This window comes from Nannospalax galili, unplaced genomic scaffold (genome assembly GCF_000622305.1).
Source record: "Nannospalax galili isolate Female #2095 unplaced genomic scaffold, S.galili_v1.0 scaffold996, whole genome shotgun sequence".
In the NCBI taxonomy this organism is placed as follows: domain Eukaryota; kingdom Metazoa; phylum Chordata; class Mammalia; order Rodentia; family Spalacidae; genus Nannospalax; species Nannospalax galili.
In genome coordinates, this window is record NW_008339436.1 from 4,233,733 (window position 1) to 4,249,567 (window position 15,835).

Here is a 15,835-nt window from a genome sequence, read left to right on the forward strand (position 1 = left end):
CCCAATTTTAATAAATCCAACCTCTTCCCTTCGTTCCTCAGCCCTCAGCTGGGATCTTCTTGCTGTTTCTCCCCCACTCACCTTGAGTTCTCTCTTTCCTTTGTGTGGTCAATTAATCAGCAATTAATTCTCAGCTTGTGGGTTTTTACAATGAATGCTCTCTGTTGAAGCAACTGGTATAGCTCAGTTTTCTGAGTCTTAAAGTGCTTTGCACACTAACCATTATTGTCGTTATTATGGACAAGTGGCTTCTGTGAACACTATAAACAAACTGTCCTCTCACCTTGCCGGTGAGCTCTCTATGCTACGGCTGCCCAGTTCTCAGTCTCCTGAAACAATCTCTTTCCAGATCCATGTTCTTACAGGACCCCACCTCTCCCTTGCCCCACTGACTAACCCAACATTTGAATCAAACCTGGCCAGTTAAGAGTCCTTCCCAGGGCATTTCAAACTGGAATTTAGGGGGGAAAATCGGTTCTTCGGTAGCAAAATTCAGGGTTGGCGGATATCCCCATTTGCCTACATGGAAAATCAGTCTTCAGCGAGGACGTTCCCAGTGCTTCAAGTTCCATGTGACACAGAAGCCCCTGGTTTCTTCCCCACCCTTACTCAGAGTAAAGGAACTAAATGAGCATTATGTTTAGACTAAACCAATCTAACAGGACCTTTGTGTCTTCTAACACTGCCTCCTTGCCCTCATTTCACAAATGTAAAACTAAGATCAAAGAAGGATCAAGACAGACCTTGAAAGACTTCAGGTCTGTGAGACTCCAAAGCCTATGCTCTGGGCTGGGCGTGGTGGCACAAGCCTTTAATCCCAGGACTTGGGAGACAGAGGCAGGCGGATCTTTGTTACTTCGAGGCCAGCCTGGTCTACATAGTGAGTTCCAGGACAGCTGGGGCTACAGGGAGACCCTGTCTCAAAAAGACAGAAAATAAAAACAAAAACAGAGCCTGTGCTCTTCCCACTAGATCACACACTTCTTCCTTCATATCTAAAGGTAGCAAATTTATTACCCTCAAGTCTAGTGGGAGGCCCATTGTGCTGTCTTAGATGTCAGTTCTAATTATGAAGAGGATATTCTCTGTTGTTTTTTTCTCTAGGAGACAGACAGGGTCTAGTTTCTAGAAGATCAGAAACCAAGGAGGCAAAGCAGAACAGTCAGCCACACACAGGATGTGTGAGGCAAAGTAATGGAGAACTTGAGTCTAGCTCCGTATCTAGGATATCCCTATCTCCTTCCTTCCTCCAACTTACATTTGTTTTAAGGCCATATACTGGACAGAAAGAAGGTAGACTAGAATTAGAACAGTCAGCCACACACAGGATGTGTGAGGCAAATGGAGAACTTGAGAGTCTAGCTCCGTATCTAGGATATCCCTATCTCCTTCCTTCCTCCATCTTACATTTGTTTTAAGGCCATATACTGGACAGAAAGAAGGTAGACTAGAATGCTGCCTCTGAACAGTCTGAGATAGCAATGAGAAACCTGTTTTTACTCCACCAGGATGAAACCTGCACAGATGTGGGCTGAAGAGGTGGGTCTGTCCCATAAAGCCAAAGGTTATGTTTTTTTTTTAATTGTGTGTGTGTGTGTGTCTGTGTGTGTGTGTCTGTGTGTGTGTGTGTGTGGTTGCACAGATGAGGGCTGAAGAGGTGGGTCTGTCCCATAAAGCCAAAGGTTATGGTTTTTTTTTAATTGTGTGTGTGTGTGTGTGTGTGTGTGTGTGTGTGTGTCTGTGTGTGTGTGTGTGTGTCTGTGTGTTCATGTGTGTGAACATGTATGTGGAGAACAGAGGTCAATCTCAGGTGTCATTCCTCAGGAGCCAGCCTTGTTTTTTGAGACAGAGTCTCTCACTGGGACCTTTGGGGCTTGCTGATTAGGCTAGGCTATCTAATCAACAAACCCCAAAGATCTGCCTACCTCTGCCTCTCCAAAGCTGGGATTATGAGAATGCAGCACCATATCTGGGTTCTAGGGATCAAACTCAAGTCTTCATGCTTGCATGGCAAGGACTTTACTGACTGAGCTATCTATCTCCCCAGCCCCCAATCAAAAGGCTCTTAAAAGAGGCCTTCTCTCTAGGAAAACCTATGACAGTCTACCATCCACAAGAGGCTGAAATGACACCAGGTGGCACAAGCTGCTGGCCTCAACCAAGCATCTGCCTGGTGAAGGCTATCTGAGAGTTTGCACCAGCAGGCTGGTGTTCTGAACACATGCCCTATTTCCAGTCTGGTTTCTTTGGCAGTCAGAAGAATGACGAATGCCCCATTCACGGCTTTATAAATGAAAGGATATGCATTTCAGAGAGCTTTAGGCTGGCCTCCAATTACACTGATAAACTGTTTTCAGAGTCAGAGGAAACAAATTCCAAGTAAGTGGTGATATTTAAACAAGGAGAAACCTCAAGGCCCTAATTACCCAGCCACACTCCCACACAGCTTCCTTTAAGTCACAGAACTTGAAGAGTGGGAGTGATTTAGGTTCCCCCTTTGATTGATCTTACAGATTCATGGAGAAATTTCAACTAGTTGTTAGAAAACCCTCTTTAAGCTAAATATGTGAACTTCACTTGGCAAACATTTGTTGGGTACTTGCTCTATCTGAGGGCATTTGAGAGATCACAGGGATGTAAGATGGACTTTTGGGGTTTTGCTTTCACAGAGTTCACAACCCTATGGGATGGTGGGTGTGTCTCCTCCACAGCAGAGGACATTGTCCAGCACATCACAGTGCCCATCCCTAGGACCAGCTATTACAACAGCACATGAGTTGAAACATCCATGAGAGGCAATATTAAGTATTTCAGTTTAGATGACGAATTTTTCAGTCTTCTTTTTTACACGCCTGCCACATGATGAGCCGTCAGTATTTGTTTGACGAATACAGTGATAAAGAATGCTAGCGGTCTTAATGTTTTGAAGGAAAGGTAGGATTTAGACCTGCTTGAATGGTGAGTGAGGCAACACTGACCGACAGCAGGGTGGGAGGCAGGAGGAAAAATGATGGGTGCAAACGTTCAGAGTGTAAAGCTCAGGCATACTGGAGAACTGCAGGTCCTTTGTGATGAGACCACATGAGACAATCAGAACACAAAAGACAGGAAAGATGGGTTGGAACCAGAGCAAGCTTGCTGGAGTCAAGCTGTGTTATCTACAGCAGGATGGCCTCACACTGCAGTCCCAGGGGGTAGTGTTATTCCAGGATGTTTATTAGCAGGGCTCAAGGATCCTAGTTTAGATGATGAGTTGTACAGTCTTGCAAGGCCATGTGGAGCTCCTGCAACCTCACAGAGTGATAGCAGCTGTCCTTAGGTCAATGCCTACAGGACTGCAAAGATCACAGAAGAAAGAGATGAGTCATCCTCTAGTCCAGGTACTTTTGGACAAAGTCTTTTTGTTCATGGTAAATCCTCAATGGCAGCCCAGAGTCAATGAAACAGACTGTTCAGGAAATGCAATTGTTCCGTCCCTTTTGAAAAATCAAGCATCTTAAAAAATAACCTAGATATACCTTAGCCCATTAATCTCGCTCCTGGAAATGAAATCATTCCAAATATGGAAGTTGTTCTCTCCGTAGCTGTTTGTCACAGAAATCTATGCAATAATTCTAAAACCCCTTGTATGCCACAGTAGATGATGGTCAAGAGCCTAAGCTACACCTGTTCAATGGGCTGCACACATCGTGGAATGGGGCAGTGTCTACTTTATCATTGCACCTCTAGCAGCTAATATGGTGTCTGGCATATTTGTTGAGTGAATGAATAAAATGAAAATTCATAAATGAAAAAACTCGAACTAAGCCAGATGTGGTGATACTGGTTTGTAATGCTAGTACTCAAGAGACAGAGGCAGGAGAATCATGATTTTGAAGCCAGCTTAAGCTATACAGTTAATTCCATAGTGGCCTAGACCTTAAATAGTATAAACATGTAAATATCAATATGTAATTTAATCTCAATCATATTTTAAATTAATTTTATTTTATGAGTGTTAAACCTGCAAGTGTGTAAGTGCACCCATGTCATGCAATACCTGTAGAGGACAAATGAGGGCACTGTATCCCCTGGAACTGGAGTTACAGATGGTTGTTAGCTGACCTATGGGTGCTGGGATTCAAACCTGGGTCTTCTGCAAGAACACCCATCTTAACTGCTGAGCCATCTCTCCAGCCCCCTCAATCATCTTTTTAAAAATACCTATGCATGTGTAATTATACAAATATCATCTAAAAATGACTCCCCAAAATATAAACAGTTATCATCTTTGAATGATGGAGCTATGAACAATTTTCCTTCTTTTTTCTTTTACTTTATTTTTGTATGTGTTGCATATTTTCTTTTTAAAAAGATTTTATTTTTTAATTATGTGTCTGTGTGGGTATGTGCACATGAGTGCAGGTGTCCAAGGAGGCCAGAAGAGAGTGTTGAATCCCCTGAAACTAGAATTATAGGTGGCTATGGGCTGTCTAGCATTAATCAAACTCTGGTCCTCTGCAAGAACAGTACACACTCTTAAGCCCTGAGCCATCTCTCTGCCCCCCTGTATATGTTGCATATTTTCAAGGATGAATAGGATTATTTTTATAATAGAGAAAGCAAGTCAAGGTAATTTCTTTAAAAGGAAAATGCTTGAGTTAAACAGGAATGACTCTTACTGCCAGGATCTGATAAGGCTTTGTAGACTATGAGAGCTCCCAAGCCTTCTTTGTAAGGCTAAGTCTCCAATTCCAACCTTAGTAGTCCTTTATAGGGTGTAGCCACTAAAGTTGTCATATAATCAATTTTCTGGGCAAGAGATGCCTCCTCTGTTCCTTTTCCTCTCCCCCAGGAGCTAAAGAGAAATACTGAGAGGTTCCAACTTTCATTGGAGCAGTTTCGAAACTGATAAAGTGCTAATGAAAATGATATCCCAGGGCTAGAGAGATGGCTTAGCATTTAAGAGCACTCATTAGCTGCTGTTGCAGAGGACCCAGGTTCATTTCTCAGCACTCATGTGGGTGATCCAGGGGATCCAACGCCCTCTTCTGGCCTCAGCAGGCGTTACATGGCATGGGTATAGTTACATGGAGGCAAATCACTCATGTACATACTTTTTAAACATTTAATAATAAAATCAAAATTTTTATTAGGGCCAGGTGGTACACACCTTTAATCCCAGCATTCAGGAGGCAGAGCTCTGTAAGATCAAGGCCAACCTGGTCTACATAGCAAGTTCCAGGCCAGTTGGGGCTAGAGGGAGACGCTTTCTCAAAAAAAAAAGAAAAGAAAAATGTATTCAGCAAAATGGAAACAACTTTCCATTGCAATGTTAAGTGAAATGGAACAAAATACAAAAGGGTATGTTCCTTATGAATGGAACTTTGCAAGCTCTGCATTTGGCAAGTATTTATTTATTGAAGGAATGAAAAGACTTCACAAGAAGTATATCCACATGTAGCCAGAGACAACACAGCAAAAACTGAGCACACCTTTTCAGCAATTCAAAGTTTAAAGATGTGTCCAGAATGTAGATCTACTCCAGATACTAGAGTGTACATTTGCAGGTGTTTCCAGTAACCCCAAACCCCAAGGCAATCTGTTTCCTAGAGCAGAGCTTCTAACTTTAATGTGCCTACAATTAACCTACAGATCTTGACAAATTTCAGACCCCTGTTCAGCACATCTGGAATGGCAACAAAGATTCTGCATATCTCATAGGCTCTGGGTGGCACTGAGGTACTGATCTTCTGAACCACACTTAGGGTAGCAAGTCTTCAGGATGCTGATAACCAAGCAATCCCAAAGACCATTAACACCAGAATCAGAAACAGTCATCCAGGTAAGCTATGTTGACTTAACCAAGGGCAGGGAAAGAGGAGGAAGTAGGGACACAGGACACACTCATTGAGGCTTCTACACAGCACCCTAATTCCTAACACCTTCACTACAATGCCTAGTCTGGACCCCTGTACTCAAGCATGCTGGACTCCTTGTCCCTCAGCATCTTGTCTCCACTGAACCTGGTAATAAAAAAGCATACACTGCAGGCACCTGAACAGGATCTGGAGAGGTCTGATGTCCCAATTCTTTGTGGAACTTGGACAGTGACAACTTGGCAGGATAGGCCTAAGAGTCTGGGCTTTGCTAGATGCTGGTCACCTGGAATAGTCATCAACAGACCATGCCAGAGAAAAAGTGCACACTGTATGTGAGAGAGTGACTCAGAAACTCATCTCTCACCACATATAATGCTTTGTGCCTTAATTCCAGTCCTCAGGAGACCGAAACAGGAGGCTTGGCAAGATTTCAAGGATAACCTGGGGTGTATAGAAGTTCTAGGTCAGCCTTGGCTGCAGAGTGAGACCCTACTTCAAAAACAAAGAATAATCTCAAAATCCAACATAAAAGTGAACAAAGGAGCTAAACTGATGATGTGATCAAAAACCGAAACAAGATAAGCTTCCCCAGAAAGGGAGGCAGTGGCTCAACATTGTCTCCAACATCTACTGCACAAGTTCCTGGTAAGGGGCCAAGGCCAGAAAGCTCATCAGACATGGCTGCTCAATCAGGGGCTGCCTAACCTCTGCCAGATCCCTGTATAGAGCCTATGCTGGCAGCTCACAATGAGTCCTTAAGGGTTCTAGACGTGAACACCTGCCCCAGGGGACTATTATATCCACCCTATTGGAGGATGGGTTTAAACAGACAGAACCAAGCTGGGATATCCCATCCTAGGTGGTCTGGGAGAAATCCTGACCTTTCCTTCTCTGTGAGGACAGGCTGTATGGTCCACATGCTGAGGATGCCTTAGGGACCCAGTTCAGCATCCAGAGGGACTGAACCTTAACATCCAAGAGACATTCACACTCATTATAACCTATTCTCTAACTTCCCTGCTCCTTTCAGTCAGTACATCGTCAAAACAAACTCCCAAGACTCCCTGACTCTGTTTCTGCTGAAGGCACTGAAATCCCCAACATCCCTTGGAAAAACCATGGCACATCACCTAGGGTAAGTTAACTGAGTGGTCAGGGCATGGATGTAGGAAACTGTTATCACAGTCCTGTATATTACAGGCCCCTGCAGTACGTAACTGCCAGAAAGGGCCTCAGCATGTCCACCCAACTTCTTTGTCAGAAGAGACCCTGGGAGGCAAGATGCAGATGAGAGACTGTGGGTACAGCAGTCTTGACTCCTTCTTACACTGAACCACAGCACAAGGCACCTGTCCTCATCCTAACACTCAGCATTGAATGGTACCTTTACGTTGATCCACAATGGAAAGCCTATCCTGCCTGCCTGAGCCATGAAGGGCACAAGCTCTGTGACAGTATAGCTATCACTCTCCGTGTACTCACAATCTCAAGGACAGACACTTGGAAGCTGATTCCATATAAGGAGGTAGACACAATAAAAGAGAAGGGAGTTGAATGTGCTGTGGGGAACTCCTGCAGAGGGCTGTGGGGATCCCAGGCTAGCAGGAACCATCCTCTTTGGCTGAATGTGTAATGATAGGACAATTCCATCTTGTGTCTACAGAATTCTTCACCAGAGGGCAGCAGCTGACTAAGGTCCACAGCTCTGTCTCCAAGTGCTCCTTCCCTCACCCCATAGTAGTCACAAGTTGTCACTGGTAGAGGTGAAATCCCTAGGTTCTCAGGCCAGGCATCTGTGCTGAGTAACTAAGACGGCTCCTGCCTCTTAGAAGCAGCCATCTCTGGTGCTGGCATCCTGCAGCTCAAGCGACAAAGTTCACTTTGACCCGCAGAATCTGGTCTCAGAATTCTCTCAGAGGCAAATGGTTAAATCATTTGCATGTCAAGCTTCAAGGCTCTTGCCATCCTATCTAGGCCCCCAGAGCCAGGAATGTCAGAATGCCATTCCCAACTTGCAGTATGACTTATGTGGAAGAGCCTGGCAAGGAAAACGGTAGGGAGAAGCCCTAGGCATGGCTAAATGAGGTTAGATCTGCTACCCAGCCTCAGAGACCCTTTGGAGATTTCTGTGTTTAGAGTGGACAGAGGCAAATTCTCAGACTCCTCCGGGGGTACACTGTGATGGCAGATCAGCACCAGGGACTTGACATCCTTCTTGAAGTTGGTGTTGAGAAAGCCATAGATGAAGGGGTTAACACAGGTGGAAGCCATTGCAAGCAGGTGGCATATCAAGAAGATGAGGTTGCCATGGCAGACAGGTATGGCCTCATGGTACCAGTCCTCCAGACTGTTGAACACATGCAGGGGCAGCCAGAGCACCGCAAAGGCAGCCACCATTGTCACAAGCATGCCATTGATTCTCTTTATCTGCCCCGCTCGTGAGCTATAAATACCCTTATGGAACACACGCCTCTGCCTCCTCAGGCGTTGGTAAATGCGCACATAGCAGACCAGGATGAAAACCAGCGGGATGCAGTACTGAAAGAGCAGCAGGAAGGTGGCATAGACAACATGGTGGTAGTCTGAGGGCCAGGATACAAAGCAGACCACCTTGTCCTCCAGAAACTCCAGAGCCTTAGAGTGGTTGTAATGGAAGAGGTCATTCAGAATGCTGTTGGTCAGGAAAGGCAGAGAAAGGAAGCAAGCAATGAACCAGATGACCACAATCCCCAGGTAGGCCTGGGGGACACTGGGCTTCCAGCCTGTTGGATTGATGATGAGCTGGTGCCTCTCCAAAGCCACAAGGACCAGTGAGAGAATGGAGACTGTAACCGACATACACTGGATGAAGGTTGACATCTTACAAAGGACTTCACCAAATATCCAGTAGTCCATGATGGTGTAGGTGACTGTGAGTGGCTGGCAGATGAGACACATGAGGAAATCGGAGAAGGCCAGGTTGGCAATGAGTAGGTTGGTCACATTGGACTTTTCCTTCTGCCTTGTGGTCACATATATCAGGCAGAGGTTGCCTAGAACTCCCAGGATGGTCTCAATGCTGTAGGTGGTGATGATGAAGGCCAGCAGGTCCACAGAATCCTGGCAGTGGTCAGAGAAGTTGTGAAGGAAGTCCCTTGGTTTGCTCCCATTCTTTCCTTGTGGAGATCCTGGGAAATCCAAGGCCAGGAAATGAGAGGTGTTCATGGTGGGTATGAGAAGAGCCAGGGACTCCAAAACCAAAGGACCCAATTCAGAGGTGAGGCCTGCAATGCAAACAGACAAATGGGATTCAGGGATCATGCCTTCAGGATGGAACCCAGAGAGGAACAAGGATCAATGAGAAGAAGGTTCCCAGCCTCTTCCATTCCATGGTAGTAAGAGCTATCATGTAAGCCTTAAGGGGCTGGCAGCCAATAATTTCTACCATGCAGGCAGCACTTGTGGTTTGCCAGAGATTGTGCTCATTAATTTTCACATATTAGCTACTTTATTCTGACAGGTAAATATTATCAAGCCATTTCATTGATGAAGAACCTAAAAGTCAGATATGAAGCAATTTACCCATAGTTGCATAGCTAATAAGCTATCTGAGAATCTGATGCCATAACTTGTCCCACATGCTCCCTCCAGCCTCAGGATTCGTGGTTGTTCTGAAAGTAAAGAAATTGGAGGGTGGTATGTAGAGTTTAGGGGCAGAACTGTTTGGGAGCATGTGTAGAAAACCCAAGGTCACATGTTATCTCAATAAAGACAACAACAGGCCCTGCTGTATATAGCAACTCTGTCAGTCTTTCTTGACACCCACGGAACCAAAACTTCAGGGCTTAACACACAGTGCATCCTCTTGGTGTCAGCCCCTAGCTCCCTGTCAGCCTTGTTTCTTAGGTGGGATGTGACAAAGGTAAAGACTGCCAGGAATGCAGGCAGGCTCATCAGCACACCACCTTCTTCCTGCTGCCTACCATGTGTATTTACACCATGAACATAGTGCCCAGCACCTTCCCTACAGCCTTCTATGCTCAAGTCACCTGACACAGTTTGCAATTCCCAGACACACCTCCATCTCCTGGGTATGAGCTGCCCTTCCCCTAGGCTTCCTGAACGAGTAGATCCCCTGCCAAAAATTGAATCATCAGACCTTAGATTACAAAGTTTTCGAGCAGTAAAGGCAGTGATGGGCATCTGGATGTGGAAGGTTACCCACCCTATCACTGTACACCCCCTGGAACTCACCACACGAGTTCTCTAGGCATCATCAATCATACAAGTTTGTCATTCTTAACCTTCACCAGAGTCATCACAAGGGCACATTCAAAGGGCAGATTCCAGGACCTTTCGCCAGGAGACGCAGCTAAATGAGTCTGAGATGGAACCCAAGAATCTGTATTTTAGCATGGTGTCTATAGGATTCTGCTGCACATGGTTGTTGGGCCCAATTTTGAGAAATGCTATTGATAGCAGAATACTCGGTCTATGATAATTCTTTGATCCCCATATGTTAGCCATGCCTATTTTGGAACATACATCTCTTCTTCATGATCAAGTGCCATTTTGACAGAACAACTAAATTAACCAGAGATCAGTAAAATCAGTTTACCAGCTTTCACAAATATCACTCACTGTTTATTTTATCTGACATATAGAAATGAGTCTCACCTGACCACTTATGAAATCAACTCATGAATCTGCCTGATAGCTTATAATCTGCTTACTTAGACTGCCAGCTCTCAGGAGGAAGAAGGGTCTTGCTGGTACCACAGTCTTCTGGCCAAAAAGGTCATTTGGAGCTCAACATGGAAAAATAATAGGCCAAGGGCTAGAGAGATGACTCCACAGTTAAGAACACTAGCTGCTCTTGCAGAGGAACCAGGTTCAATTCCCAACACCCACATGGTGGCTAACAACCATCAATAACTCCAGTCCCAGGCGATCCAACACGCTCTTGTGACATCTATGGACACTGCACAACACAGGTATACTTACATATATGCAGGTAATACACTCATATGCATAAAAATAAAAATAATAAATATTTTTTAAAGATACCAGGTCAAACACAAGGAACAGAATTTGAGAGAAGGAAGCCACAATTGCATAAACCTGTGGCAGATGCACTGACCTCTAAAGTCCCAAAGGGGATGGAAGTTCAAGGCTCTAACTGACTAGCAGCCAGATTGTGTTCCTCAGTGTGGGGCAACATCAGCATGACCAGAGAAGAATTACTAGGTATGGAGGGCTCCAGGCAATAATCACTACTTCATTCATCCACTTGATCAATATGGGCCAAGCCTTAGGCTACGGACAAGGGCCTCAGAGATCACTCATACAGCTTTGGCCTTATAAGACCAAAGAAACTGATCCCAGGAATGCAGACGGACCTCAAGGCCATAGTGCTATTGCCATAGTCAGTAGGACTGGCTTGCCTGTGAGAGATCAGAGATGGAGCCAAGGACAGGGAGACAGGAAGAGTAGGGGCACTGGATCTGGAGTTCACAGCCTGAAGAGGAGTCACTCACACAAACAGACAAAGAAGAGGAGAGACTGAAGGTGGGGGAACAGCATGTATAAAGGCACAAAGACACAAAGGACAGTAGCTTTCTGAGAAAAACAAGCAGTTTGGAATAGGGGGAATCAAGGTGGGAGAAAGGAAAAGGAGATGAGGCTGGAGAGGTAGGCCACACCAGGGATGCTAGGTGAGCCACTGAAAGGTTTTCAGCAAGCTATGTGCATTCCAGAAAGGTCACTTGGATATAAAGAGTGGAGTAAGGCTCTGAGAGGGCCAAGGAAGAAGAAAGGGCACATTAAAGAAGGCAGCACTGGGATCTGCCATGTGTTCCCCCTCAGAGAACCAAGAGAAAGCTAATTTGCAGCATGGTCACCTGTGGGCCAGGACACCACACATCAACACTTCTGATCAGACCATATGAATGTCCAAGCCCAGATGAGCTCTTCCAGCAGCTTTGGGTAACAGGGTAGGGGGAAGAACAAGATCTGGGAAGAAGATGATTCCGGAAACAAGTAAAACTGTCAATGGACCCCTGATCATCTCTCAGAGCTGCAGAGGCAGGGAAGGGTTGGAGAATTTGGAGTGGACTCTACAAGTCCATTCTGCTAGGAGCCCATAATGAGAATTTCTAGATGCAAACTCTGGGACAAAGCAATAGTCACTCAAACCCCAAGTCCCACTTCAGCAGGAGAGCAGGTTCCTTCCATGGAACACTCTACAAGGTGGAGTATGCCTGAGGGATGCACTGGAATAGAGCAGGTGAGGAGGTAAAGAGGACTAGGTGCCACTAAGGCCTGGGGAGAAGCTATCATGGCTCAGCCTAAGCTGTATCAATTGGGACTAAAGAGCCCAAGGAAAGGAATGGCCAGAGTGGGGCATGGCGTTGAAAACAGTAGTCATCAGGATGCTAGTGGGCTTTTGACACAAGAGCATGTGTCTAGCTCTCAGACCATCTGAGGGCTTCTGAGGTCAATGGCAGGATTCTCGGCCACACGGCTGGAAGTAGCATATGTATGTAAGAAAAGAGCAGCATTCCATGCCAGGATCCCAGACACCACATGTTTGTCCTGGGTTTAAATCCCAGCTCTGCCACCTTGTGAGGCTCACTGAAACTTTCTAAGACCCAGTTTCGTCAGCTATACAAGGGATTTGTGAGTGACACATTGCAGAGTAATCTAGCTCACTCCTGAGACAGGGATGAAGAAGGGGCCAAGGGGAGTGGGAAGGTGGGACTTGGAGCTCCAGTACCCTGGTACTCTTTCAGGTCAGTCTCCATCTTCTTCAGACAATGCAATTGAATGGACAAGGCCCAATTCAGAAACTTTGCTGCCTCCTGGGAGGTGGAGAGGTCCAAGGCCTAATTGACTCACATAGGTGTCTTTCAAATATTAGTTCCTTTTCTGTTCATTCCATCAACTCCATCTTAAGGGACCTCACCTCCCACCCAGCAGGAGCTGGCCACGGGAAAACACAAGCCCATGTCTAGGATTCTGAGTCCATCAGATTGCAGTTCTGTATTATACTAAGACCAAAAAGAAGCTCCAGTGGAGGGCCCAAGGACCCATCACCCATTCTGGTCCTTCACTAGCATCTGACCTCAAAAACACCAAGACCCTGTTGTGCTCAGAGACAGAACCCCTCTCTCCAAAGGGCTGGAAAGGGTTACATTCCCACTCCTCCTAGATCAGAGTCAAGGACCAACCCCATTCACAGTCAGTGATGATCTCAGAGTCACTCAAGAGGAGCCTTATCTTGCCTCCCACCACCTAAAAATGAAACTTCAGGTGCAGAAGAACGAAGAGACAGTAGAAGGCAGCAATGGCAACAAACATGCAAAAATCAGTGTTCTGAGCCTGCCCCATAGACGACCTGGGAGATACAAGGCTTGGAGAGGAGCTGAGGCCCCTGAAGTAGAAGAAACAAAGAGGAGTATGTGGAAAGCTTGCAGGAGACAGGCTATAGGACCCTTATCTTGGAGGAGAGAGCCCAAGGAGGGAGGGCCTTATCTCACTCAAGAGTTCATGTTTCCTGGGAGACAGGGCAGAAAAGACATTGGCTTTCACTTGTCATCCTGAGCAGTAGGCCACACCAGACTCCTGCCAGGAAAGCACCATTAGTCTGATCCATACGATGCTGCCAGTAGCTGAGCATTATTGACCTGTAAGACGGTAAACTACTACTGACCTCTTTTTAAAGAGGAGGCCTGGTGAAATGAAGGGGCCTGGCAGAAGCACCAGAGTACATAAGAAGTGGAGCTGGACCCCTGGTCAGCCTGGCTCTAATTTCATCGGTACCCCTCTTGCCAAACACAGATTTTTGAAAAGAAGAAACGGAAGTAAACCTGTGCAAAAGTTAATGCCCAAGTGGCCAGGCAGGTTGCAGACATCCCGGGACCACTGAGGAAGCCTCACCTGATTCTCCATGGAGCCAGGGCCCAAGGGAGCACCTGCAGATGCTGAGATGTGCTCACACAAGTGAGAGGGTGCTCTGGAAGCCCTGAGTCCTCTGTTGAACAGCGAGTGAGAGCCTTTTGGCCTGTAATCCCCACAAGCTAGCTCAGAAAGCCCACTCACTCCAAGGCAGTAGGGAGGGTAGCCTGCCTCTCCAACCTTAGATCCTTTCCAAGCAGATGTGGGCTTGCATCTCCTCCAGGTGACCATATCCACTCTCCAGGGCTGATGGGATGCTGCCAGCTGACCAGTGAGAACCAGGGGCCCTCAAGTCCCCCAGGTGGGGGTGGATGGACAGAAACCCTGTCTATGGGTTTCATTCCCAAGCAGCTCATGGAGATAGTGGTAACAAACTGCACTGCACAGCCCCCCCCACACACACACACCCCAATATTCTGCAGCGGGTCATTCCTAGGAGTCCAAGGAAGACCAATGAATACAATGTCAATCTCTCCAGGGGGGACGGATCAGTTGCGGAAAGCTTCCTCTCCTAAAATCTCCACAACCAGCTTTTATCTCCTAATGCCTGCCTGCAGGCACTTCTGATGTGCTGCTTACCTCTTCTTGGTGGCGCTCACTTTGTGAGGTGCCCAGCCACCTGGTCTCAGGTGAGAAGACCGCAGCTACTAAGTGCAGGTCCACAGCAAGGGGCCAGGATGCTCCCTACCCAGTCCAGTAGTTTGGCACCAACTCCCAGGCCCTAGGAAGCCCACCAAGCTCCCTGTCCCAGGTGTCCGGCCAGGCAGAGAACTCCTCGAGGAGGGTAGCTCAGGTCCCAGCTGCGCTTCCGTCCCGGGACCCGCCAGGCAAACACTGGGACTGCAGTGGCCTCGCCAGCTCCGCCCCCGAGGCGCGGTGGATACCTAGCCCAGGGCCACCCGCTGATGCGTGCCTGAGCCCGCCTTGGCGCACGCCCACAAAACTCTAGCCCCGCCCGCTCCGCGATCGGGGGCCCACTGCCAGCCCCGGGGCCCGGAGGTGCAACCTGCCCACGCGTCTGCCCCTCACCACACCCACCCTGCTGCCTGGGGACGAACTGCACTGCGTGCACACCATGCTCTTCCCCTCCCCCCACCTCTGCCGCAAACTCCGTTAACTCATGTATGAAATGAGCTTTTAAAAATGTGCCTTCCTACAGCTGGGGAGGGTGCAGGTACCTTTAATCTCAGCACTTGGAAGGCAGGGGCAGGAGGAGCTCTGTGAGTTCTAGGTCAGGCTAGTTTACATAACGAGCTCCACGTTGGCCAGGGCAACACTGTTGAGACCCTGTCAAAAAAAATGTCTTTCATAAACTCGTTCAGCAATATTAGCTGAAATTAACTGCAAACGTCCTGTGAGCCTGGTTGTCCTCCTGGATACACAGAGCTGATGAGTCACGAGCCCAGTACTTGTGTCACCCCAGAGCTCTGAACCTTGGAGAAGACAGACAAGGGATAAGTAACAGGAAATCAGTTATTCCAGAGAGTGAGCTGTGTGGGGAACGGGCCACCTGAGATGGGTATTCCAGGCAGAGGGCACACCAAGGACAAAAACCTGGGGCTAGACAGCATGGCCAGAGAAGGTCAGCCAGGAGGTGAGGGAAGGAGGCAGGAGTCCAGAGAAGCAAGTAAAGTAACCTGGACAGGCCTCCAGGGTTGTGGCAAAGAGGATTAAATGAGAACATGTTTTTCTCTAGGAGCCAGATGATGCCCCACTCAGACTCAGATGAAACATTATGGTCTTCCCAGAGCTTCTCAGATTCTGAACACACTAACTCAGTCCCTCTCCAAAGAAACCACATGGTAAAATCAGATGAGAGCTTATATGACCTCCTTCACATTTGCTTCAAATAATCTCCTGAATAATGGGCATCCACAGGTCTCCTGCAAAATTCTCTGCGGCTCTCTGTGGAAATGGGTCCTGGAGCCATGGGCAGTGGCCATTTCTAGAACTGTAGCCATTACTTACGGTACTGAAAATGGTACAGAGATTACCTTTTTTAGTCACCACATCTGCTCTAAGGGGTGGACATCTTTATT

The 15,835-nt window shown here is 47.0% G+C and overlaps 1 protein-coding gene across 1 annotated transcript; it reads right to left on the reverse strand.

The window, feature by feature from the left end:
* Positions 1-6,626: 6,626 nt before the first annotated feature.
* On the reverse strand, positions 6,627-14,601 carry Npy4r2 (neuropeptide Y receptor Y4-2). Its single transcript, XM_008834133.3, has 2 exons — positions 14,376-14,601; positions 6,627-9,124 (listed from the first exon to the last, which is right to left on the reverse strand). The coding sequence occupies exon 2, from the start codon at positions 9,063-9,065 to the stop codon at positions 7,938-7,940; it is 1,128 nt and encodes a 375-aa protein (XP_008832355.1). The 5' UTR covers positions 9,066-9,124; positions 14,376-14,601; the 3' UTR covers positions 6,627-7,937.
* Between the last annotated feature and the right edge of the window lie 1,234 nt (positions 14,602-15,835).

Excerpts from the sequence above, each read along its gene's own strand:
- Npy4r2 (XM_008834133.3), bottom strand. The coding sequence starts at position 9,065 with ATGAACACCTCTCATTTCCTGGCCTTGGATTTCCCAGGATCTCCACAA.